Below are 26218 nucleotides of genomic sequence, written 5' to 3' on the forward strand. Positions count from 1 at the left end.
AGGAATTTAGAGATCCCTTCAAAGAGATCTATGAATGCCATAAAACCTAAACATGAAACCACGTGTGAGAGTGTGTAACTTTCCAGAGGAAAAAACACAGCTTCCGAAGTCATGACCTAAAAGAAATTCATGACCTAAAAGAAGTTAGAAGAACTATGTAAGTAGAATAGTATCAATGAGAAATTGAGTCCTATTTTCTTACTACTAAAAGTAGCAATCTAGACACGACTTTCTAATATTTTATCATGAAATTAGATTAGGGAACATCACAAAGCTTAAGCAACTCATCACTATTCTAAGTACTCAAGAATGTCATAGCTTCAAAATGAAAAAAAAAAAAAAATCCAGAATACTGTAATTATACTACCTCCATACAGCACAACTGATGTTTAAAAATATAGGATTTTTACAGTAGTTGGTATGTTCAAAATTTGATAATTTTCTTCAGTAATGAAAACACTCAAGGTATCACTAACAAATATGAAATGGTTGCATTCAGTAAAATACAAAATGGACACGGATTTAGTTCACTGTCTAACTTGTCACTACTCTATCATGCTACCTTACCACACTATGCAATGTCAAACCGTATGAAAATGTATGGGTGAGACAAACACTGTATAAAGGGAGAAACACAAGATGATCTGCTGAAGCAAAAGTTGGAGTGTTTCATAAACCATCTTCATCATGATGGTTCTATAACAGTTGAAAAGCTGTGACCCAAAAAGATTTCTATATTCAGATAAACTTGGAAACAATATTACAATACTATTCTGTCCTTTCAAATGGTATATTACCATAAGAGCTAGGAGAAAGCCAGAAGTAAAGAAATCCATAATTTAACTAAGCATTTCTCCAATTTCAAGGAGTAGAGAATTCTCCCTTTCAAAGTATTGTTATTAATTCCAGATACCAGACTAAGGTGGACTGTTTCAGGGTTAATAAAATCATCTGACAACAAGATTTCTGTATTCCTGTTATCACTTCCTTGTTTTGTCCAGGAACTTCCTTCTGTAAAAACAGAACATGAGCTAACGTATTTCACTGAGTTTAAGACACCACTGACTAGGAGGTCATTTAATATAACCCTACTAAAGGAAAAGGCTGCCAATAATAACCCTAAACATCAACAACTATAAGATACAGCCCAATTTCAGAGGTGTAAAAATGTGAAAATAAAATGTCTTACAAACAGTGAAGTTACAAATGTTGCTCACTATCTGAAGCTATTTTGTTTCAGAGTTTAGATAGTAAGCATTAGAATAACAAAAAATACTTGCATTTTTCAAAAGATAAAAATAGACTTGTGACAAAAGAAAATCTGTTAAAAATGAAACCAGTGGAGGGAAGTAACAAACCCAACAGAAAAGATGATGCTACAGTTCTAAAGAATATAATCAAAACATTCTAGTAGCCTTTCTAAACAACCACATCTCTATTTTCAAAAGGGTTTCTGCATATGCTGTATTTTTACATATTGACTTTATTTCTAGTGACCTTGCTGCATTCACTTATTAATTCAAGTTGTTTGTGAATTCTTTTGGATTTTCTACATATATAATCATATCATCTATGAGTAAACAGTTCTGTCTCTCCTTTTGCAACATTTATGCCATTTATTTTACTGCTTTATTATAATGGTTAGGCCCTATACTTCTGGGAAAAAGTGACAAGAGTGGACATCCTTTATTCAATATTTCACCATTAACAAATAATGTTAGCTGTAGGGTTTTTTTTGCAGATATACTTTGTCAAAATTAAGGAAATTTCTATTACTAACTTCCAAAATGTGTAATGTGACTAAATAATTTTATCATATGTTTTTTCCTACTGAAATAATCAATCACATAGGGTCCGGTTCCCCTCCTTTCAATATCTACCCCATTCCTTCCCTCAATCTTTTGTTAATATGGTGAAATAAACTGATTTTCAAATGTTAAATCAACCTTGCATTTCTGGAATAAATACTACCTGGTCAAGATGTATTCTTTCTATTACGACTGCACACTTGCTAACATCATATTTAGGACTTTTGTGTTTATGTTCATGAGATATTGGCTTGTAATTTTCCTTTCTTGTAATACACTTGTCACGTCTGGTATCAAAGCTTTTGTTGAATTCGTAAGATGAGTTGAAAAGTATCATATCCTTTGTTGTTGAAATATACATCACTAATACCTCTTACTTTCAAGATAAAAGCCAATTCTTCAATAAAATAGAGCTTATAATCTATTTACACCTCCTTATTCATTTCCTATATAAAATATTACAAGCCATGACTATTATTAGTACTTATAAAAAAAAAAAACAGATTTTTCTCATGGATAAAAATGGGGGAAAAAAGTATTTTGTAAAAATTACTGCAAAAGAAGGTTATTACAAATTAAGTCATCCAAGTATCATTTTTTAATAATTGGTACCAAGTTAAAATCAAACACAAAAGAAACATAGTTAAGATGACTCAAAGCCACATCTCAATAAGCTAGTTCTCACATGTTTCTAAAGCAAATGCCAATTTTATTCTTCATAAATCTCTCTATAGTAAGCTGAGGCATTCAGGCATCATTTTATTGATCACTCTATTCAAATAATACCTACTTAACAGCTACTACAGTATTTTAATATAGCAGCAAAAATCAGGTTTTAAGTTTCCTCTTTCTTAGCCCTCTCACATGCAGTCTTAGAATAACAAAGAATCACTAAAGGGTTTATTGGCTATTACAAGAGGTAGGGAATAAAATTTCATATTTGTGCACTTACTTGGCTTAAACAATGACAGAAATTACTGTTTAGATACAAGGTTTGAGTTTTTGCCTGCCTTCAATTTTTAAAAAATTTAAATAACATTTGATGAACATTCTCTTACTCTTCCCTAAGACTTCTCTGCATCACTGAGCTCTAAGGATTACTATGCAAAAGTCCCTACTGACTAGGGAACAGAAATAACCAAGAATAAGCAAAACCAAAATGCTATTCTGTAAACAGGTTCACTGAAGACTGGAAGTTACATACTGGTAAATAATTGTTTTCCTTAGAAGATTCATTACAATCTTTACTGAGTAATTTTCTTTCATAAATAGCCCACTACCATTAGTGATTTTTCATAAATTAACGCTAACTATATTAGTAAATGTATACTATCAATTCCAAATCTGTACACTTTTTATCTAAAGCTATACAAAACATGTTAAAGAATGAGAACAAGTAGGAAAACATACTAGAAAAGTTTTGTAGAAGTTGTAATTAATACACTTTAATTTCAGAGTATAAATCTTAACATAACAGATCCTAAACATAATCAGGGTTGTAGACCTCTCCAGAATTGCTTAATACTATACTAAGGGTAATGATCCTTATACTGTTGTGTTATTCCTTAGTTACTTATTATCAAAGAGGATAAAAATAATCAAAGTAAATATTCAGACACTGCTCAATTTAGTAGCATAGATGAAGCCACACAGAATCAGGCAGGGGCGGAGGGGCATATATGGAAAAATGTGGAGGTTTCACAGTAGAGGTTAGATTTTCAATTTTTAAAAGAATGACTCGAACTAGAATTCTGTTAGGCAGAGGGAAATACACTCCAGAAAAACCACCACGAGAAAGAAGATAAAAGAGGCAGAAAATAGCAAGAGACAATGAGCAGAAAAGAGCTTATTAGGGTAGAAAGGAAGACCTAAAACAGAGGTAACAGAACCTGAATAATTGAGGTATGATGAGTTATTAATCCAGCAGTCATTTAGCTGAGAAAATTACTGTAAGTTTCTATAAGGAGTTAAAGAAAGTCTGAGGGTAGGATGGTGGCAGTGTAAATTAGAGGGGGTGCCAGCCCAGAGGTCAGGGAACTGAAGGTGGCAGAGACCTACAAACACAAGTGGATGACTCTAAAGCTTCGAGACTGCACAATATGAAAATGGGGCCATCACTTCCAGAGGTGGGTGGCTAGGAGAAGATATTAATTTAGAGAGGAAATAACGAATCATTTTAGGCATTTTATGCCTGAAGTAATGCTGAGGTACCCAAGAGGAAAATGTGATATTCAGAATGAGATTCATATTCAAATTTCTAGAACTGACAAAGTTTAACACAGTAAATATGGAAGTAATATACTGAAGAACCAGTGAAGAGAGCAGGTCAGCTATTTCATGAGACGTTCTAATTATCTATAACGTCAATTTCCTCTGTAATCTTCATAATGGAAAGAGCCAGGGACTAGAAACAGAAGATCCAGGTTCCAGTCTTAGCTCAGTAACTCACAGTGTACAGGTCAACCATAAAGTCTGCGGGGCCTTACCTTCCTTTAAGTTTAGGATAAAGAAATAAGAAAGATTATCTAATTCTAATATTCTGTGATTCCACATACCTCAAAAAAAGACTAAAGATCAGGGCCATTCACTCACACCTAAACAAAAAATTAATATATCTACACAGAATTATAAGACAGGTTCAAAAATGCTCTTAATTTAGTCAGCATTTGCTCCCCTCATTTGAAAAAAAAAAATGACTAACTGCATTGTCACACTATACACAATAGCTGTTGTCATAAAAAACTTTTTTATACCATTCTTTCCAATTTACAAGATATTGTTAAATAATATTTTATTTAATCCTCATAAAACCTCAAGAGAAAGACAAATATAACCATCACCACTTACTGATGAGGAAAAGGGTTCAGAAAGATTAAGCGCACTGCCCAAAGTCATGCAGTTAGTAAGTAAAGAGCCAGAGCTCAAACTCAGGTAAAGTTCCTAATTCATGGCCCTTTCTATAAGGTTATCAGGGGTTTAAAATGAAAATGTACAGTATCTCTAAAGAAAAATAGTAAGTGAAAAAACAAAAAGAATGGAGCATAAGGAAATAAAGTGAGCGGCAAGTATTAAAATGCTGATGCAAAAAGTAAAAAGAGGTAGGCAAATATTTTTCTTTTTCGGCAAATGGAAAGCAAAAAGTTAGGAATAAAAGATACAGATACTATTAAGAAGCAAGAGTTTGGAACTATGAAAAAAATTAAAAAATTAAGATGCCACCTGAAAACATTTATGAAGCCAAGACACACACATCATGCTATTCTTCTTACCTTTTCAGTTGCTGAAACAGATGGCTTTGATACAAAACCCAACCTGTCCTTCACAGATAACTTAGTTACATTCTAAAAAAATTAAAATGGACATATTCAGTGTTTCCCCAAACATATATAAGTCTGTAGGGATTTTGAACATTCTACTAACATATCCTGACTATAAGTACACTGATATTAATAACAAAAACTTGGGCCATTTGCAAAGACAGAGACAGAAAGAAAATGTGTTTGGAAAAATAAACAATATACAGTATTACTCAATCATGGAAAACGATTATATAAAGAGGTTTTCAAATAATTTTAAAATTATTGTGCCTGTCACATAGGCAGGTGGTTTGCTAAAGTCCCCTCCACTGATACAGAATCATAAATTCTTAGAATCCTATGTTGACAAGTAGAAAGTTTGTACATTCTAAATATTAGAGCAGTTAAAAATGCGCCTGCTTCTTGAGCTTAAAACAAATGCTATTCTTTCCTATAGTATGTTTGTTTTACGGCCAGTATACACAGTATTTGGTGATGATTTGAGATAGCAGGATTGGAGGGTTGTTCGTTTGTTTTTCAGTACCTAATAATTTACTAATTTACATTCTGTGTGTTTTTATAAAATCTCAATGTCTTACTCTTCAGGAATAATCTGCGAAGACTATTCTAATAAGGTGGCATCCATTAGCTAAGTAGGATACTACATCCTAACTATCTTACACAGCAAATGTTGAAACATCTGTAGACAAAAGAAAGTTAAGTTTCAGAGACTGAGGGTGTGGAAACAAGAAACTGCCACTCGAGTATGGAAGGGAGTAGGAAGGGAATGACATATGGAGAAGAGAACTTGAGAATCAGGAATAAGTGATGCAAAGTTCTGAGAGAGCTGCATTAAGTAACTTGAAGCTTTAAGCCTTCCCTTCCCAAAAGCTTTCAGTTTAGTCTACTGCATAATTATGTCTGGAACAGGAGTCTAATGAAGTAAAAGATGACGGAAAAATAAGATTTAATGTACTAAAACTTTACTTTTGAGGCAGTTTTGCTAGAAAATGTCTCCTCTATGAAGTGAAAAAGAACTCTTTCTCATAAATAAGTATTAGTTAGAGAAAAGAATTTAAGAATCAAATACTACAGGAAAAGTAGTCTGTAAAAATGTTATGGTAACGGTAAAAAAAATTTTTACAGGTGCTGTCCACATACATACAGACTATATTTCTGTATAAGTATATATATATACACACACACACACATATATACATACACACACATACAATTAACTGAAATCCAGATCACCAAGGGAAACTGAGAGACTGAGAACTTATCACGTGACAGGCACAGTAAGGCTCTCCATTTACCTGAGGAAGGTCGGAACTGGCACTCTGGGCCTCTGCTGGTTCAACAGTACTTGAAGGTACTGGACCCAACCGCTCTTTGACTGACTGCTTCACAACAGGCAAAATGGGCTGCTGAACTAAAGGCTGCATTACCTCAGAACAAGATAAAAATGGTAAGCTGATTAGTTCATGAGCAGGGAGAGTAACCTTCATTATTCTGTTACTAAGTTGCCCATGCAGACAGTTTTAAAAGTGCAGCTTATAGTCAAAGCCTAAACACCTGACAAATTCCTTCCTTCATACAAGTTCGCTATACATGTCTACAGATACAAGAAAAATTTATAAAGTAGAGGAAAAAATCAAAATCTACCCTTCGGTATCTTTTTGTCTCTCTTTAATTAACAGAAGAAAGCTAAATAGAAAAACAAGGTGCTATAGTACACTTCTACAAGCAATTAAAACTTTATATATTGATTGACTTCCTGATTAAAAGAAAGAAGAAGAGAAAAAAGGAAGAGAGGGAAGGATTTCCAATATGAACTCATAGTATGAGTTTCTAGAATACAAACAGGTACTACATACTGGAATATGTCCCATTTTAAGGGATGGTTCTATATTTTATATGTATCATCTCATGACTTTCTAAACTAGGGATGAATATAATAACAAAATGAAAGAGCAGGTTAGAGAAGTTAAGTAACTTGCTCAAACCTACATTCAGTTAACAATGGTAGAGCCAGGATCTGAACTCAAGTCTACCTGAGTTCATGCCTCTCCTTTTAAAAAACACTATGCCAAAAGCTTTTCTTTCAAAAGAAAAGCATTTAATTTCACACAAATTTCTTTCTTACTTTTGGAGAAGTAGTTTGCAACTGCTGGGTGCTTCCTTCTCTGTGCCAGTAAACTTTAATAAAGCGATTATTTAGTACTGCTTCTGTACTTGATATTGCTTTCTTTGCTTCTTCGTATGTTGCAAATTGGATAAGGGCACCTTCAGGATCCCCATTATAGGCAACCTAAGATTTAAAATATTAACCACAGAGAATTTGCAAATGAATCAGTTGCTTTATATAGTAAAATGCCTCAGGAAATGAAATACTGGCCCTTCCAAGTTACAATCTATCTTTATACTACCTTATATCGAGATAATTACCACAGACTACTTTCACTCCAGAAGAAATGGTAACTACGGACCACACAGAGTAGAATCAGCCACCTCTAAATAACATTTAGGAGAGAATGCTCATTGAACAAAGGTTATATTCAAGCATTCAAAATGTTTCACTTCTTACCCCCAATATTAATGCTATGGGAAATAATCTTTATGTCAGTGAGTGATATAGAGTCAAAAGAAGGCAGTAAACTATTTTCAAAGGAATGATCTCTAACTAAAAATTACAGAAAAATCCATCTGTAAAATTTCCCAAACTGGTTAATTCCCACAAAAATATTTCCAAACGCACACACAAAAAAATCTTAGGTAGGAGAGGGAGGAACTCTACAAAACAATGGCAACAATCGTATTTTACACATAAGGAAACTAAGACTCAAAAAGTATGCGATTCTTTAGACCCATACAATTAATAAGCAGTATTAACAGATCCAAAGCTTTTTAGTGTTCAATAATACCAGCACTTTCGAAATGTATTCTATAAACTACGGGTGAGGCAAAGCAATACAAAATAGGGATTAACCACACAGACCCTGAATCAAACAACCTGGTTTTGGATAACAATACCCACTCTGTAGTTGTTAAGAATTAAACAGTAATTCATATAAAATGGTGGGGCGGGGACTGTACACGGGGCGGGTGATGGTGGGGTGTTCAATTAGGATAAAGCTATAGGGTTTTTTGAAACTAACTTTTCAAAATATGTATTTTATAAATAATAAGGCAAATGGGATACAGATACAGCAAAAGGACCTGTATGGAGATAACAATCTCAACAGTAACTGAGGAAACACAAATTGAAACAATATAAATTAAAGAAAAAAACTGAAATAATAATGAGATACTCAGCTTTAAATTTCTTTAAATTTAATATCACTAATGTAGTTAATTGGGGAAGGAAAAGCATTTTTCAAGTCTAGATCTACATACGGTAGATCAAACTGAACTGCCATAAAAAGATATTTAGAGACAGCCCAGATAACATTAAATTACTACAGGGGACCCACAACAAGGACCCACATACTTCTAAATACATATATATTTGTAAGCTTGCATACTAATTTATTGGTAGATACATACAGAAATACAAAACAAAAAATCCAAAATAATACATGTAAGCTATTACCAATAATGTAATAATATCATGCAGATACATGAGGAAAAGAAGAGACAGAGAGCTGAAAATATTTTCTTTAAATCTGTAGAAATCTCTACTGACTGACCCTAAGCAAGCATGCATTTTCTCATCTATTAGTTAATAATATTATTTTTTAAAGGGCAACACCACAAAATTTTCCAAAATACCAACTTAAGCTGTACCCTCTAACATCTATTCTTATCAGATTATGGGAAATAATTATTTTAGTTGAAAAGAATGCCATACAAACTGGAAAAGAAGCCCAGAATTATTTCAACACTTTCAACATATCACATAATATAAACTCAATATAAAATAATCTCACAAATAACATATACCTAAGCCAAGGTCTAATTTTAGGTGAAATAAAATACAAATTACAGATATTTATCTTAAAAGACATTTAAAAGCAGTAGAGGAAAAAGTAAATGTTTAAACTAATTAGGTACTTGGGCCCCCAAAGTATCTGTGAGATATGTCCCACTTTAGAGGCAGCAAAAATAAATGTGACTAAAGCATTCTGCTAAAGTGAAACTAAGGAAATGAAAACTATAGTAAGATTAGACTTTACCACTGTGGCTATTTAACTTTGCTGTAATTTTATGATAACCTCTATTAGGTAAAAAGTATATAATATGATCAATCAAGCCTCTTGCCTTTTCAAAGTAAATATGTTATATTCAAAATCACATTTTTCTAAAATACAAAGTTTCATTTCATATCCAATTTTCTAAATTTAGAATATTACCAAAATTTCCATAATATTTTCTTGTAAAAGTATTTCTTTTTACTATATTAAGATTTCCTCTCTAAATTAAGCAAAGACAACAGAATCACTTCATAGCTCTTACCTGCAAGTTAACCAAGGTTCCAAATCGACTAAAATGCTCATTAAGTTTGCTGATATTATTTAATTCTGGAGGAACTTTTCTAAGTTCAAGTTTGGTATTTTCATTTCCAAACTGAACCTTTTTCTGGAAGCCTGGGCTGTTTGTTCTATTAAAATTTGGTCTGTAACAAAAATCAAGTTAATTAATACATTCATTTATAAATCCTGATCCTTATCAAGTACAAAGGAATAAAGTACAAAGGAATAAAGTTTTGCAACTTAAGTTCAATTTTCTTTTCAAAATTGAAATTGCTAGTTGATAAAGGAAATGTATACTTTTTTCCTTAAAAAATGAAGTTTCTAAATAAGTAGTGTTCATATCTTTCACAGAAGCCGGGTTCTTCCAGGTCGTTTGTTCCTTCCCACTTCTATTCTACGCCTACTTAAAATTTGCAGCAGGAAAGGTCTACCCTCAGTCCAATTTCAGCAAAAGCTAGCTTATTGAAATAATTCCCATTTTCAAATACTGATTAAAAGTAAGAAATCACTGTCTTGATCTCTTTCCAATTAAAACAAAATGTGGGGAACAACAGACCATACGCTTGACACTTGAAGAAACGGGGGCAAAACTGTGGCCCAGGGAGGTTATAATACTTGCCTTAAATCAGAGAATTAAAGGCAGAGCCAGAACTATATATTATTCATTAATAAACATACGTGAAAGCTCTAAAAGTGTAATCCTAATCTTTCCTCAAACATGCTAAATTGTAAATGAATCCTCAAACACATACACTAACATTCTGATTCTCTATCTGCTTCTCTGAAGCCCTTCCTCAGCAACTTCGGTGCCCATCCTATCTCCCCTGCCCCCACCAAAGACTGCTTTCTAACTCTTTACAGGAATCGCCCACATGCTAAAGCCTCCTCCCATTTCTTCCCTAATAGCAGGCTCATGACTATCCCTTAAATAGCTAGTATTCAACAACATCTTTAAGTTAAGGGTTGGGTTTTTTGGGGGTAGGTAGGTACAAACAGGAAAAACATGTGCTAACCACCATCACACCATTTCTGTAAGCAAGTACCTTCCAAGTACCAGACGACTAACATACACACTTTTAGAAAACAGATACTATATACTTTAGTTGGGGACTCCCTATAGAATAAATTTTACTTTGAAAGAGACCACTATTACTGCCACAATAATACTGCAATGATCCTAAAAATCACTGCACAATAAAATTCCTCAATTTCCTCTGCCAGCTTACTTATCAAACCAAGTCTTCTTTGTAGGAACTCCAGGCTCCCCAGAACCAATGGTTCTTTTCCTTGACTCTGAATCCACTACTATCCTCATACTGCTTTTATTAGGAGGCTTTTCTGTTTGAAACAAAAGAAAAGAAGGCAAAGATTAATATTTTCTGTTAATCATAGCCACATTCTTAAGTTAAAAACAAAGTTCTGGCTTTTTGTCCAAATATACATTTTAGAAGAAACAGAAAAAAATGTATATCTAAATACAGTAATCTAGGTGATTTTAATTTATTTTGAATTCCTTTCACGCTTAAATTAAGAAGAATCAGTAATTCTCATATGTCAAATTAATAATAAACAAATCATCTTGGGACTCTAAGTTTATAGTTTTGAAATCAAATGCAAAACCTATAAGATTCAAAATTTAACACTAGTGCAATGACCTTAAGAATCAACAACTTTGGATTGAGAATGAAATGAGCTGCTTATTTGAACATCAGCAAATTAACATAATAAAATTATGTTAATTTTAAAAGGTAAAGATTCAAAAGATTGAAATGCATTGCAAAAGAACTGTAAACTGTAAACTACTTCCAATATTTTACACACTTTTAAGAGTTTGACAAACACAACTACATTTAACCTGTTATTCCCAAAAGATGCTAAAGTTTAAAACATGCATCTTGGAAAGTGAAGTCAGGTGGGCCTTGGAAAGCATCACTACGAACACAGCTAGTGGAGGTAATGGAATTCCAGTTGAGCTGTTTCAAATCCTGAAAGATGATGCTGTGAAAGTATTGAACTCAATATGCCAGCAAATTTGGAAAACTCAGCAGTGGCCACAGGACTAGAAAAGGTCAGTTTTCATTCCAATCCCAAAGAAAGGCAATGCCAAAGAATGCTCAAACTACCACACAATTGCACTCATCTCACGCTAGTAAAGTAATGCTCAAAATTCTCCAAGCCAGGCTTCAGCAATACGTGAACCGTGAACTCCCTGATGTTCAAGCTGGTTTTAGAAAAGGCAGAGGAACCAGAGATCAAATTGCCAACATCCGCTGGATCATGGAAAAAGCAAGAGAGTTCCAGAAAAACATCTATTTCTGCTTTATTGACTATGCCAAAGCCTTTGACTGTGTGGATCACAAGAAACTGTGGAAAATTCTGAAAGAGATGGGAATTCCAGACCCCCTAACCTGCCTCTTGAGAAATGTGTATGCAGGTCAGGAAGCAACAGTTAGAACTGGACATGGAACAACAGACTGGTTCCAAATAGGAAAAGGAGTGCATCAAGGCTGTATATTGTCACCCTGCTTATTTAACTTCTATGCAGAGTACATCATGAGAAACGCTGGACTGGAAGAAACACAAGCTGGAATCAAGATTGCCGGGAGAAATATCAATCACCTCAGATATGCAGATGACGCCACCCTTATGGCAGAAAGTGAAGAGGAGCTAAAAAGCCTCTTGATGAAAGTGAAAGAGAAGAGCGAAAAAGCTGCCTTAAAGTTCAACATTCAGAAAACGAAGATCATGGCATCCGGTCCCATCACTTCATGGGAAATAGATGGGGAAACTGTGGAAACAGTGTCAGACTTTATTTTTGGGGGCTCCAAAATCACTGCAGATGGTGACTGCAGCCATGAAATTAAAAGACGCTTACTCCTTGGAAGAAAAGTTATGACCCAGCCTAGATAGTATATTCAAAAGCAGAGATATTACTTTGCCGACTAATGTCTGTCTAGTCAAGGCTATAGTTTTTCCTGTGGTCATGTATGGATGTGAGAGTTGGACTGTGATGAAGGCTGAGTGCCGAAGAATTGATGCTTTTGAACTGTGGTGTTGGAGAAGACTCTTGAGAGTCCCTTAGACTGCAAGGAGATCCAACCAGTCATTCTGAAGGAGATCAACCCTGGGATTTCTTTGGAAGGAATGATGCTAAAGCTGAAACTCCAGTACTGTGGCCACCTCATGCGAAGAGCTGACTCATTGGAAAAGACTCTGATGCTGGGAGGGATTGGGGGCAGGAGGAGAAGGGGACGACAGAGGATGAGATGGCTGGATGGCATCACGGACTCAATGGATGTGAGTCTGGGTGAACTCCAGGAGATGGTGATGAACAGGGAGGCCTGGTGTGCTGCGATTCATGGGGTTGCAAAGAGTCGGACACAACTAAGCGACTGAACTGAACTGAATCTTAGTCCACACAGAAAAAAATGTATATTTAAAATTCCTTTTTAAAAAGGAACTGGATAAATTGGTTATTTATCCTTTTCTGAGTATCTCTAAACACATGTAACCAAAAGAATTCTGGATCTGTTTCAGTACAGTCTTTCTCACGGCTACCACTATAATTTCCAAGCAGGTCTTCCTACCAAATCAATTCTTCCTCTCATAGAATGAAAGTATCATCTGCCCAATTATCCAAAAGCAGAAACCTGGTGTCTTTCATTTTACCCTCTCCATTAGCCCCATTTTAAGTTCCCAAATCAATAAGTTATAGGTGTTGTCAATTCTTTCCAGTGAACTTAAATCTTTTACTTCCCAGCGTTACTACCCTAAGTCTAGCTACCATCATCTCTTCTACAATTTTTCAAATGCCTGTAATTGACCTCCTACTCCCTCTGACATTCCTTATTCCCTCTGTTCTAATCAAAAAGATCTTCTGGTTTCACAAAAGTATCAACAGGCTATACGTGCTTTATCCACTCCCTTTTTCTGACTGCTGCTAAGTCACTTCAGTCATGTCCGACTCTGTGCAACCCCATAGACGGCAGCCCACCAGGCTTCCCCGTCCCTGGGATTCTCCAAGCAAGAACACTGGAGTGGGTTGCCATTTCCTTCTCCAGTGCATGAAAGTGAGGTCAGTCATGTCTGACCCTTAGCATGGACTGCAGCCTACCAGGCTCCTCCGTCCATGGGATCTTCCAGGCAAGAGTACTGGAGTGGGGTGCCATTGCCTTCTCCTTTTTCTGACTAACTCTGACTTATCCTACATCTCTTCAGCATATCAGGTAGAAACATCCAGCATCTGGCATTGCAGGCATTCATAGGACAAACTGTATTTTCTTTGCCCAGTGGTATCTTCACAGGACCATTTTTGCAACACAATTTCTGGCCTTATTACTGCCTCCCAAACATGTTTGTTCGCTAGCCCTTTTATAAAGTCTTTAAGCTATCCAATATCCTTTTCTACTTTAATATGTTCTTTATCTGAAGGTTCATTAAGAAAGACAGTGATGTGTTTGCTCCAACTCATCTGTATTCTCTCACTCATATTCTCTTTCATTATTATTTATTTAAAAGAGAGGGTGTTAATAAACACACAGAAGCAAGTTCCTCTTGACATACAATTAGCAAATGTGTCTTTTAGTTGCATGTATTCTGTTTTCCCCCAGTATCTTTTTAATAAATTGTTTTTCTGCTTAAAATTTTCAGCACTAGTTTTGTTGATGAAAACTACTGAGCCCTTCTTCCTACCTATCTATATCCAATTAAGAGTGTCTAGCAAGTTTTCCACTGCCTTAGAATCTAGAATGAACAATTATCAGGCCTCGAGGTCAATTTTTTAGTAATTCCAAGGCAGCAAAAGGCCTAAAGTTTTTTCATTTGCTTAATAACAGTAATTTCCTATGAAGCTTTAAGTACGAAGCCTAAGAATAGTTTGCACATAATACTGTGACAAACTTAAATGAGGCCATCTGCAGGCTATTATAAATGTATAATAATTATATAATGAACAATATTATAAACTTTTAATTATGTATATCTCACAATCCAGGCCAGTAAATTTCAAACTAAATAGGCAACAGCTGAGAACATTTGGGGGTGGGGTGGGGGGAAGACTGAAAAAGATAAGGAAATAGAAGTATAGGTAACCCTCAGTTTAAATGGTTTGCTAAATCAGTTGTCTAGTACATAAAAACAGTTTATGGACAATGTATTCCTGAACCAGCTTACAAAAACAGTACATGAAATATCTAAAGAATAGTACTAAAATAATCACTAAGTATAATGATTCTATGAGAAAAAGCATTCAAATTTCTAAGTAGGCATACCAGACATTTATATCTCAGTGAGCCATTTTCTGTAACTTCTAACTATAGGCATGTGGAGCTGAAATGACCATAATTCCAACTTCTCTATGGTTAAGATTTATGTTCAAGGGATTTGATCCTTCTGTCTTTCCTCAATTACCACCACCAACAAAAAAAACTGACCAAGATTTGGGATGGGTCCAATATTGATCTACAGTGGAAAGCCACAAGGTAAGAAAGAGATGATTTGATGCTTCAGAGGTTTTAGTGAGAGCAAAGAATACCGATATAAAGAAAGAAAATGAGTGCCAAGTCATGACCGAAAGAAGGAAGTGGTTTTTCTCCGAACTAGTCAGGTAGGAGACACTCGGGATGAATCAATATTAATACAATGAACAGCCACAATCTTAACTGGCTACTTTTCAATTACAAGCCATCTTATAACTCTTACATAAAAATTGTTAAGAAATCTCTTTTTCTGTTGTTGTTCTTTATAAGAGTCATTAGAATGCCTCTAGGAGACTTTTTGTTGGGGAAAAGGGGCATCTACATGAAATGTTGTCCTGTGACCTCATAGGATATAAGTTAAACTGGGTGTAAATTTAAATGTTCCTCACTCTATCACAAAAAGTTCCCTGAACACTCAAGACAGATGTTCAGGATCTGACAGTTTCTAATGAACAAATAAAAAAGTGCAAAGCATAAGCAAACAAGTTTACTAAACCACATTAGGTATGGACTGCTGCTGCTGCTGCTAAGTTGCGTCAGTCTTGTCCAACTCCGTGCAACCCCATAGACAGCAGCCCATCAGGCTCCCCCATCCCTGGGATTCTCCAGGCAAGAACACTGGAGTGGGCTGCCATTTCCTTCTCCTACTTAGTTAAATAAGTTGGACTTTATTCACAACTGATAATGCATGACTTTTTTTTAAATTAGAAATAAAAGATGGGCAAGGAAAGACTAGAAAGAAAATGAGATTTAAAGGTTAGTTGAAATAGTTAGGAAAAAAGATTTTTATTGGTCTATACAGTATTTCCTATAATGTCTGACAATATTGTCAAATATCTGTAGCAAATGCTCTGTCTTTCAAATTAAGGTGAATGCTTCCTCCTCTGAACGTCTATAGCACTTTCCTTGCACTAGTTTGTGGACCAATCTAAATTCTTCTCCAATTCAGAAATTACATAAAAAGTGTGTCTCCTCTAACAAAAATTTTAAAAGCTAACAAGTCAGTCTAAAATATAATTTTTTGCTTAAAATGTTATAAGCAAATCAACATCAAATTCTAACATGTCAAAGCAAACAAAAATAAAATATATATCACATATTAAGTCTGCACAGCTCATTTCATTTTCTAAACTATGAAAGATTGTACCTTTAGGAATTAAAGCATTATTCTTAAGACTTTAAATGAACCAACTAAGACTGCAAATGAGAGAATATACCTCCCCAAAGCTAGAAAATTAGTACTTTAGGGAAACTCCTTTCCCCATGGATGACAGAATAAAACATCACCAATACTACAAACAGGGTACCACATATTACCTTTTTCTCATGTTGAGACCAGAGAATCCAGGAACAAACGTAACAACATCCCTTACTGAATCCTCATAAATATAAGACCAACTGTTCTTTTTAAATGTTTTGCCACTCTTGATATTATGAAAATGATAGGAAGAAAAGATTCATCATAGTACCTCTGGGTGGCAAATCCATATCCCCTGACGTGAGCCCTATCAAGTTGGGCCTTTGTGCATGCACTCTGTGTCTGTACATTGGTCTGGAAGTGTTTGTTATGCTTGGGGCTTCAGGATTGTAGCCATCTGTGTCATATGTATCTGGTAATACAAAAACTGTAATTAAAAAACAATTATAAAACTCCATTTGGTAATTTTTTATACTGATAATATAAAAACATATTACTAATTCATAACTCACATTTTATATGTATTTTAAAAAGTAGTTTTAGAAAAATAAAATGCTGTTAAAAACTTCATTTTTTAAAAATCGTAACTGAGAATTTATATTTAATGTACATTTACCATGTCTACATTTTATTCCATATAATTTTAGTGAGAATAGACCTGATAGAGCAATTCACTCTCTACATATTTTTAAATCCCTCACCTAAAACTCTTCTCTAAACTATATTACATTATTATATAGAAAGGCTAAAACTGCACCTGCAGTAAAAAGAGATGGTGGAGCAGGAGGCGGCTGGTGATGAATGCCAGTTGTTACTACAGTAGGAACAGAGCTGGTTGCAGAGTTTGGGGGAGCATCCATGCCAGATGGTTGCAAAGGAGGAAGTGGAGGTGGTGGTCCTGTCAAAACCAAAGAATAAGAAATATCATCTGGAAGCAAACAAATAAAATAAGTTATTGTATATCCAAACATGATATGCTCATTTATCAAAAAATAGTATCTATAAAAATCAAGCTTACAACTGAAATAGTTTTCAACGGTAAAATATCCATTTAATGTATTCCAAAACAGGTTTGTCTTAAGCTCTGAAGGACTACAGACAGCTGGGATTCATTAGGGATGTGCATAATTCAGGGTCACCCTAAACCACAGTAAATCATGGGTTTGGCTGTGCCACGCCATGCTAAGTCACTTCAGTCATGTCTGACTCGTTGCGATGCTATGAACCATAGTCTGCCAGGCTCCTCTGTCCATGGGACTCTCCATGCAATAAAACTGAAGTGGGTTCCCATGACCTCCTCCAAGGGATCTTGCCAACCCAGGGATCAAACCCACATCTCTTACGTCTCCTGCATTGGCAGGTGAGTTCTTTACCACTAGCACTACCTGGGAGCCCATTAGCCTACAAAATATATTCCGAATGGGAGTATCTTACTCTTAATTTCTAGCAGGCATATATAGGGTTACTACAGATACTTCTAACAAAGGCAAGCATCAAACTATTAACTTTTATAAAAGATTATGAATGGGCAGATAATAAGTATAGGTAAACATATTTCCTTACCTGTGACAGGTGGCAGACTGGGTGGTAATGGGCCTGGCGGTGGCACAGGGGGTCTCAGATTCACAGGTGGGGGTGTAAGAATTGGTGGTGGTGGAGGGAGTCCAGGAGGAGGTGGTCCTTCAACAACAGGAGGCTGTGCTGGGAAAGGCAGCATACCAGGAAGATTGACATCTTCTACAACTACTGGGTCACTTCCATGATCAAAAGGGCACATGTCTCCTCTCATACAGAAACCCTTTTCTGTGAGGAAAAATAGTTAGAAAGAACTATGAAAAGTGCTGGACAAACATTTTCTCTAAGTCAACAAAAGTAAGATATTTAAAAATTGGAATATTTTTAACATTGGGCAAGTATAAATAACCATAAGAACTACCTACTAATTTCCAGTAATATAAAACCCTCATTAAGTGATAATATAGCTAACATACACATTAAAAAATGTATCATCAAATTAACATGAGTATTCCTGGCTAGCAAAATGATGCAAAATAGGTATTGTTGTCTTGTTTTTACCATTAGAAATATTTCCTTTATTTAAATCTCTCACTTAAAACTTTAAGGATACTGCAACTACAGCTTTATACAATTTACAAAATTTTTACAGTAAAATCTTAAGAGTCTTCAGTTCATTTATAAAAGTCTTACATAGGTGATACATTTCTAGATTTTAGTTACATGCTAATAACCCTGATTTTAAGTAAGTTTTCAGTCGCCAATTTCCTGATAAATAACTCAGTAGATATTCCTCTTTGTTTGGTAAATTCCAAAAATATGTTAAGACTTAAGTGCAAATAAATACTATCTTTAAATTGATATTAGTCAGTGGTGACTAATGAAGACTTCAGTAACATACTGAGGAATTCATAAAGTACCTAAAATTAATTTCCCACTATTTCCAAAAGGTTAAGTATTTGAGTAACTGTGTATAACCTAAAGTTACAGAATTTACTCAGCTGAAAATATTAATTCATACTTCATGAAATGGTTGACAGGCTTACCATCATAGTCTCTACACCGTTTCTTTGGCATTGGTGGTCTTACGTATGAATTATGGTCCACCTGGTCTTCATGAAATTCAGACCAACTTTCGGTAGTGTTATTACCATGATGAGTAGGAGCAATTACTGTAATAGTGCTGCTCAAAGTAGGTACAGGGTAGTGGCCAGATGAAATATTAGGTACCGAAGAGACTGGAGTATAATTGTTTTCTAACGGATCTGCTCTATCCAGGTCATACTTAGGTTTTACCAGATCCCTTTCTGCAACAAAATATAAATGACTTAAAAAACCACACTTGATTAAAAACAACAACAACAAAGTCCCAAATTTAAGAGATATTTTTGCTAAACATAAAAAAGTTCAAATTTTACATAACCCTCCTTTTAAAAACTACTCAATATATAAATAATGTTTCAAGAAAAGTTATTTCTTTTTGTTATGACCTAAACTAAAAAGCCACACATAAAGTTGCTGTGCTTAATGAGATTTTTCTTGGAGTTTTATTTATAGAAGAGATTTTTTATTTTCTTCATTGAAATCTTAGTATGCAAAACTTTAGCCAATAAAACAAAATATGCAATAAAAGCACAGTTATTTTTTTTTGTGACGAACATTTAGTTGCTATCCATTTACAGGGCCTAACATGGCTTTATACAGTGAACACTGCTGAAGATGAGAATGGATACTTAAAGAGGAAGGAAAAGGAGTTCATAATAAATACAAACAAATTAACTGGGCCAAGAAATGAAAATTTACCATGGAAAGAGAAAAGATATTAAGGAGATCAGTTAAGTGAAGTACTGTGTAGAAAGGCCTAGAATACCTAGATGACAGGAAAAAAACTCTTAAGAACAGAGTACAGAGAAATACTGGGATTATAAAAAAAAGTCATGCTTTTCTAAAGACTAAAAGTAACTATACAATAAAGGTCACAAGGGGAGTAAAAATCTAAGCTTGAGTAAAGGTGTTTTACTCTAAGGTGTTAAGCTGTTCTATTGCCTGCAACATATTCCTTTCAGTAATACACACTGAAAGAAAAATTATTCATGTTGAAAATGACACACTTATAAACTCACACATCTGAAATGAAACTTTTAAACTCTTTTCATAGTTTTGAGGTCTAAGTGATAAATAAACTGAAGATATTTTATAAAGATACAATTTAACAAATTTTGATCTATGCATATATCTATGAAACCAAACATCACAACTACAGTAAGGTATATATTGTACATACTCATCACCCCCCAAAAGTATCCTTGTTTTCCTTAATGATCCATCCCTCCTTTACTTCATCCCAGGCAACCACTGAATTGCTTCCTGTCATCATAGATTACTGTGCATTTTCTAAAATTTTCTCTCTCTCCCTCTCTCATATACACACTCTGTTTTCTGTGTGGCTTCTTTCAATCAGCACAATTATTTTCAGATTCATTTATTTTGTTGCACGTATCAATAGTTTTTATTCCTTTTTATCCATTCTATGGCTTTACCACAATTTGTTTATCCATTCACTTGTTGATGGACTGTTTCCAACTTTTGGTTCATCTGTGTATGTCTCTGTGTGGAAATACATTTTCATTTCTCTGAAGTAAACACTCAGGAGTGGAATGGGTCATTGGCAGATACAGGATTAACATTTTTAAGACACTGTTGAAGTGTTTTCCAAAGGGTTCCAGCTTATTCCCCATCCTCACCAACTCTGAGTAAAGCTAATCTTTTTAATTTCAATCATTCTGATGCGTATGCAGTAGTACATTGTGGTTGTAATTTGCATAAAATAAAAGCTTCAAAAGAAATTTTTAAATAGTTACTCAGACGTATAAAATACAGCAAGATAGAAAAAATAAAAATACTGACAAAACAATTTTTAAAACCTTCAAATACAAAATTTTTTTCACAATAAAAGTGCCAGGCAAAATAGACCCAAATGTGATTATTTACCCCTGCTTCGTGTCCTGCTCCTGCTTCGTGTCCTGCTTCTATCCCTGTCTCTGTCACGAAGCCTCTCTTTACTCCAACTTCGACTTCGACTCCTGCTGTAACTGCGACTTCGTCCTCGTCTTCTGTTGTACCGGTCTCTGTATGAATCTCTTCGAGGAGGGTTTCGATCATAATCTCTTTTGCGAGAACGATCATCTTTTTTCCTCTCATCACGACTTCTAAAGAAATATATGAACTTTTTTACTGAAAATATTCAAGTGGATACAGGAAAAACTCTAATCAAATGCAAAAGTTCTGTTTTATTCTTGTAACACCATGATTCTTTATTCCATCTTAAGAATACAAACATAGGAGACCCAGAAAACCAGAAAAGTGAAAAACTGAACATGATGTGCTTAAGCACTCTAAAAGCCCTTCACGGTACCCAGCCCCCACCAAAAAAAACCCAACTCTTTCAAAGCCTTACTCATATACACACAGGTATCTATACATATGTCCTATAGTATATTCTGTCTTGCACAGTCTCATAATTATAGGAAAGTATCACAGGCACTGCACTCTAAATGCTTTTGAAGCTTTAATGGGAAAAATAACTTATTCACTCTAAAGGGAAGCTTTGGGTAAAAAAGGTCTCAGCGTTAAGACTTCACTGGAATTGAAGTTAGGAATAAAAATAGTAACAATAACTAACATATGCCAAGCACTGTTCTAAATCTCACTTCTAGTACCTTCAAGTCTTACCTAGTTATTCTTGATAGAAAAGGATCGAGTTACTACTTTCCTAGACTAATAAAACAGTAGATAATACTTGCCCTGATGTAAAGGAAAATCAAGTCTATATATTCATATAAAGAAAAGCAATGTCTAAAAATTAAACATGGTTCAAAGAATCAATCACCTATTTTCTCTGTATCGGGAGCTTGACTGAGGAGGACTGTGATTTAGCCTTCTAGAAAACTTCTTCTCTCGCTCTTCCTCCTTTGTGATCTGATATACAAAGGAAAACGTATATAAGTTTAATAACCGTTATTCCTTGCCATGTTACTGCTTCAATGGCTTAGCTGGTATTAAAATATATGGGAAAGATCAAAGGCCAGAGGAGAACTGGGTGGCAGTGGATGAGATGGTTGGATAGCTATCTCTGACTCAATGGACATTCAGTTCAGTTCAGTTCAGTCGCTCAGTCGTGTCCAACTCTTTGTGACCCCATGAACCACAGCACGCCAGGCCTCCCTGTCCATCACCAACTCCTGGAGTCCACGCAAACCCATGTCCATTGTGTTGGTGATGCCATCCAATCATCTCATCCTCTGTCGTCCCCTTCTCCTCCTGCCCTCAACCTTTCCCAGCATCAGGGTCTTTTCAAATAAATCAGCTCTCCACATTAAGTGTCCAAAATTATTGGAGTTTCAGCTTCAACATCAGTCCTTCCAATGAACACCCAGGACTGATTTCCTTTAGGATGGACTGGTTGGATCTCCTTGCAGTCCAAGGGACTCTCAAGAGTCTTCTCCAACACCACAGTTCAAAAGCATCAATTCTTCTGCATTTTCTTTATAGTCCAACTCTCACATCCATACATGACTACTGGAAAAACCATAGCCTTGACTAGACATGAATTTGAGTAAACCCTAGAAGATAGTGAAGGACAGAGAAGCCGGGCATGCTGCAGTCCATGGAGTCACAAACAGTCAGACATGACTTAGCAATTGAACAACAACAACAAAATACAAGAGCAATATAGTCTTCTGAAAGCATTCAAACAAAATAAATTTCTCTTCTAAGTACATTTAACAATAAAAGGCTTGCTGAAAGTTAAAGTGAGTGGTAAAGAAATTCATAAATGTTTATCTTAGTTAACAGTAGTGACAAAAACATTTTAAGCAAGTGTCCTCACTTTACAGGCTTCCCAGGTGGCACTAGTGGTAAAGAATCCACCTGCCAATGCAGGAGACAAAAGAGATGCAGGTTTGATCCCTGAGCCAGGAAGATCTCCTGGAGGAGGGCATGGCACCCCACTCCAGTATTCTTGCCTGGAGAATCCCATGGACAGAGGAGCCTGGCAGACTACGGTCTACAGGATCACAAAGTGTCAGACATGACTGAAGCAACTAAGCACGCACACATGTCCTAATTTTAACATAATTACTGGAAAGCCAATTTTATTCCTACTCATGAATTTGGTCTGGCACCAAACACATCAGGGGTTTTAAAGGAGCATGCAATAGAATTAACCAAGTCACAGAAAAAGAAAATGCTTGAGAAAATAATACATGTGAATATAGTTCTCTAGTTTCTCACAGCAGTATGACAGCTATATAATCCTCTTCCTACAACCCATATTATACAATTAATAGAAAGCAGTCCTTAAACACATTCCCATGATCAGTGTTGCTTTCCATACACCAGTTTTCCATGCTGCCCCAAAAAACTGGTTCCACAAGACATTAACAGGTGTTATTAGAGAAAAAAGGATTTATTTAGAGGATAAGCAAACTGAATAAATATTAAACATGAGCCTCTATAAATATGATAAGGCTCAAGATTTTTAATAAAAACCCTAAGATAGTCTGATGCAGATAAGTCTACAAGACAGCATAAAAACAAATAAATAAACGAAATAGCATAAACATGTCCAGGTTTATGCCAGTTGTTTCAGCATCCCTTTGGGTAAAAGCCTCTCACCAACACGTGCCCCTGAATGAGAAAGTAAATGAAATCTTATCAACAGACCAAACTCTGAGAAACAATGCTTAAAAGCCTTCTTGTAACAACTTGCTTTTTTTTTCTTTAAGTACTTTGTTCAACTCTTCCTATCCATTTCAACCCTCCACTTGGAAAACAAAACAAACCAAAAGCTCCTGTTGCACTTTTTCCCTTCTACTTGCTTCCATGCACTCTTATAAGTAATCTATGTTGACAGATTGCCATATTCCATGGTACATGCCCAACTGGGAACTTTTAAAACACCCACAGCATTTAAAACACAGACTGCCATCCTGACATTTCAGTTCTGAAAGACGAGGGATAAATATCCTTCACAACTGATCAAAACAACTGTGGTAAAATATTATTATATCAACAGATATAAGACTAAGGCTTCAATATTAATTCATCAATGGGTAAAATTTAAATGAATTATTATATATCTCTGTGTTGCATAAGCAGTTGCCAAGACAATACCCACTATCCCATTCTTCCTCACTAATGTTCTAGAACCCCTGTACTATTAGGTACAAAGCATGAAGTTATAATAATTTCTGGTCTTCCCCAGCAGATAAAAGTAATGGGGGTGTTTTATGTATGTGTATGAGAAACTACATACATGTACATGTGTGTAAATGCATTCAAACACAGAGATAACAATACATTTGAGAATTATTACACAATACACAGCAAATATATTACTACATTATATATAAATATATATCTTACTTACATAATCTGGAAAAAAAACAGGGTATCAGGTGAAAGAACCAAAGGTCACGATTAAACTACATCATCCACCACTTAACATCCCTCAACAGTAATTGCAGCTATCGTTTATTGAGAACCTACTTTGAGCCACATACTCTGCCAAGTGTTCACAGACCTTATTTCACTATTCCTCACAATAACCCTGTAATATTTCCATTTCACAGCTGAGTAAAGGTTGGAAAAGTAATAATTTCAAGGTCACAAAACAGTGGGCAGGAAAAGCAAAAATTTAACCAAGATTTGTTTAACCTAAAATTAGACTAACCATGGACATATTATATTATAGCTTGTCAACAATTATTTTTAAAATTACAATCTTTAACATCAAACTAAGGAAATCTGAATTAGTATATGATCATTATACATGAGTGGTAAACTTGTACAAAAGGTAAAAACTTCAAAAACTCTAAAAGCCAAGTCATTTCTATTGCCCTGTGAAGGCCCTTTTATTTGACTACCTTAAAAATAGTCCTTTGCAAAATGCATGTAAGGCAGAAACAAGCAGATCTACTGACAATCTGGTTATTTTCCTAGAACACAGATAGTAGGAGCCCATACCTGTAAGATACTATGCACAAGAGTTCAAAGCACACCTGAGACTGTTATCTTTGAAAGGGCTGCTGGAGACTTCCCTAATGGCGCAGTGGATAAGAATTCGGCTGCTAGTGCAGGGAATATGCATTTGATCCCTGATCCAGGAAGATTCCACATGCTGCAAAGCAGCTAAGCCCATGCGCCACAACTACTGAGCTTGAGCTCTGGAGCCCAAGAGTGACAACTACTGAGCCTGTCTGCAACAACTACTGAAGCCCACATGCTTAGGGCCTGTGCTCTGCAACAAGAGAAGCCACCACAATGAGAAACCTGTGTACCACCACCAAGAGTAGCCTGTGCTTGTCGCAACTAAAGAAAGCCCCTGTAAAGCAACAAAACACCCAGTGCAGCCAAAGAAATAAATAGAAAAGGCTGCTGACAAGGGAAGCCCTTGGTTGACATCTGCAAACGATGACTTCTGGAAGGTTCCCATCATTCCCTAATAATAACGGTTCACCATGCCTGAACTGCAGATGGTGACTGCAGCCATGAAATTAAAAGATGCTTGCTCCTTGGAAGAAAAGTTATGACCAACCCAGACAGCATATTAAAAAGCAGAGACATTACTTTGCCAACAAAGGTCCATCGAGTCAAAGCTATGGTCTTTCTAGTCATCATATATGGATATGAAGAGTTGGACTATAAAGAAAACTGAGCACCAAAGAATTGATGCTTTTGAACTGTAGTGTTGGAGAAGGCTCTTGAGAGTCCCTTGGACAGCAAGGAAATCCAACCAGTCCATCCTAAAGGAAATCAGTCCTGAATTTCATTGGAAGGACTAATGCTAAAGCTGAAACTCCAAACTTTGGCCACATGATGCAAAGAACTGACTCATTTGAAAAGACCGTGATGCTAGGAAAGATTGAAGGCGGGAGGAGAAGGGGACAAAAGGATCAGATGGTTGGATGGTATCACTGACTCAATGGACATGAGTTTGAGTAAGCTCCAGGAGTTGGTGATGGACAGGGAAGCCTAGTGTGCTGCAGCCCATGGGAGCACAAAGAGTCAGATACAGTTGAGCGACTGAACTGAACTGATGCCTGAACTGTCTGGATAAACAATGTGGATTGTGCTAAACATCTGCTTTCCTCCTCAGAGGTTGGAAGTTTGGTAAATCCTAGGCTGAAGGTGGCCATGTACCCAGTCCTAAATAAAAACCCTGGGCACTGTGTCTCTAAGGAGCTTTCCTGGTTCACGTGTGTTGTCACTACGCATTACGTGCATCCTCTTTTTGACTCCAGTGGAAGAAACCTCGGCAAATTTGTTCCTACCCCGGCCTTTGCATGATACAATTTTTTCCCTTTGCAGATTTTGCTTTGTATCCTTTCACTGTAAGATATAGCCATCACAATGACTATATCCTGAGTCTGTTAATCAAACCTGGAGGTGA

At 35.6% G+C, this 26218-nt stretch overlaps 1 protein-coding gene across 20 annotated transcripts in view; it reads right to left on the reverse strand.

Annotated features, from left to right (window-relative positions):
- RBM26 (RNA binding motif protein 26) overlaps window positions 1-26218 on the reverse strand; it is an 84359-nt gene that overhangs the window by 29684 nt on the left and 28457 nt on the right. For 6 of the 20 annotated variants that reach the window (XM_040267311.1, XM_040267310.1, XM_040267301.1 and 3 more), the window contains exons 4-14: window positions 21656-21744; window positions 20758-20975; window positions 18813-19073; window positions 17815-18054; window positions 17009-17179; window positions 16523-16678; window positions 10803-10914; window positions 9560-9719; window positions 7251-7415; window positions 6421-6552; window positions 5078-5149 (exon numbers count right to left, since the gene is read on the reverse strand). In XM_040267311.1, the coding sequence (XP_040123245.1) occupies window positions 5078-5149; window positions 6421-6552; window positions 7251-7415; window positions 9560-9719; window positions 10803-10914; window positions 16523-16678; window positions 17009-17179; window positions 17815-18054; window positions 18813-19073; window positions 20758-20975; window positions 21656-21744 (1776 nt within the window). The remainder of the gene's footprint in view (window positions 1-5077; window positions 5150-6420; window positions 6553-7250; window positions 7416-9559; window positions 9720-10802; window positions 10915-16522; window positions 16679-17008; window positions 17180-17814; window positions 18055-18812; window positions 19074-20757; window positions 20976-21655; window positions 21745-26218) is intronic. The other 14 variants (XM_040267308.1, XM_040267316.1, XM_040267309.1 and 11 more) reach the window with 13 other exon arrangements.

This window comes from Oryx dammah, unplaced genomic scaffold (genome assembly GCF_014754425.2).
Source record: "Oryx dammah isolate SB20612 unplaced genomic scaffold, SCBI_Odam_1.1 HiC_scaffold_24, whole genome shotgun sequence".
Lineage (NCBI taxonomy): Eukaryota > Metazoa > Chordata > Mammalia > Artiodactyla > Bovidae > Oryx > Oryx dammah.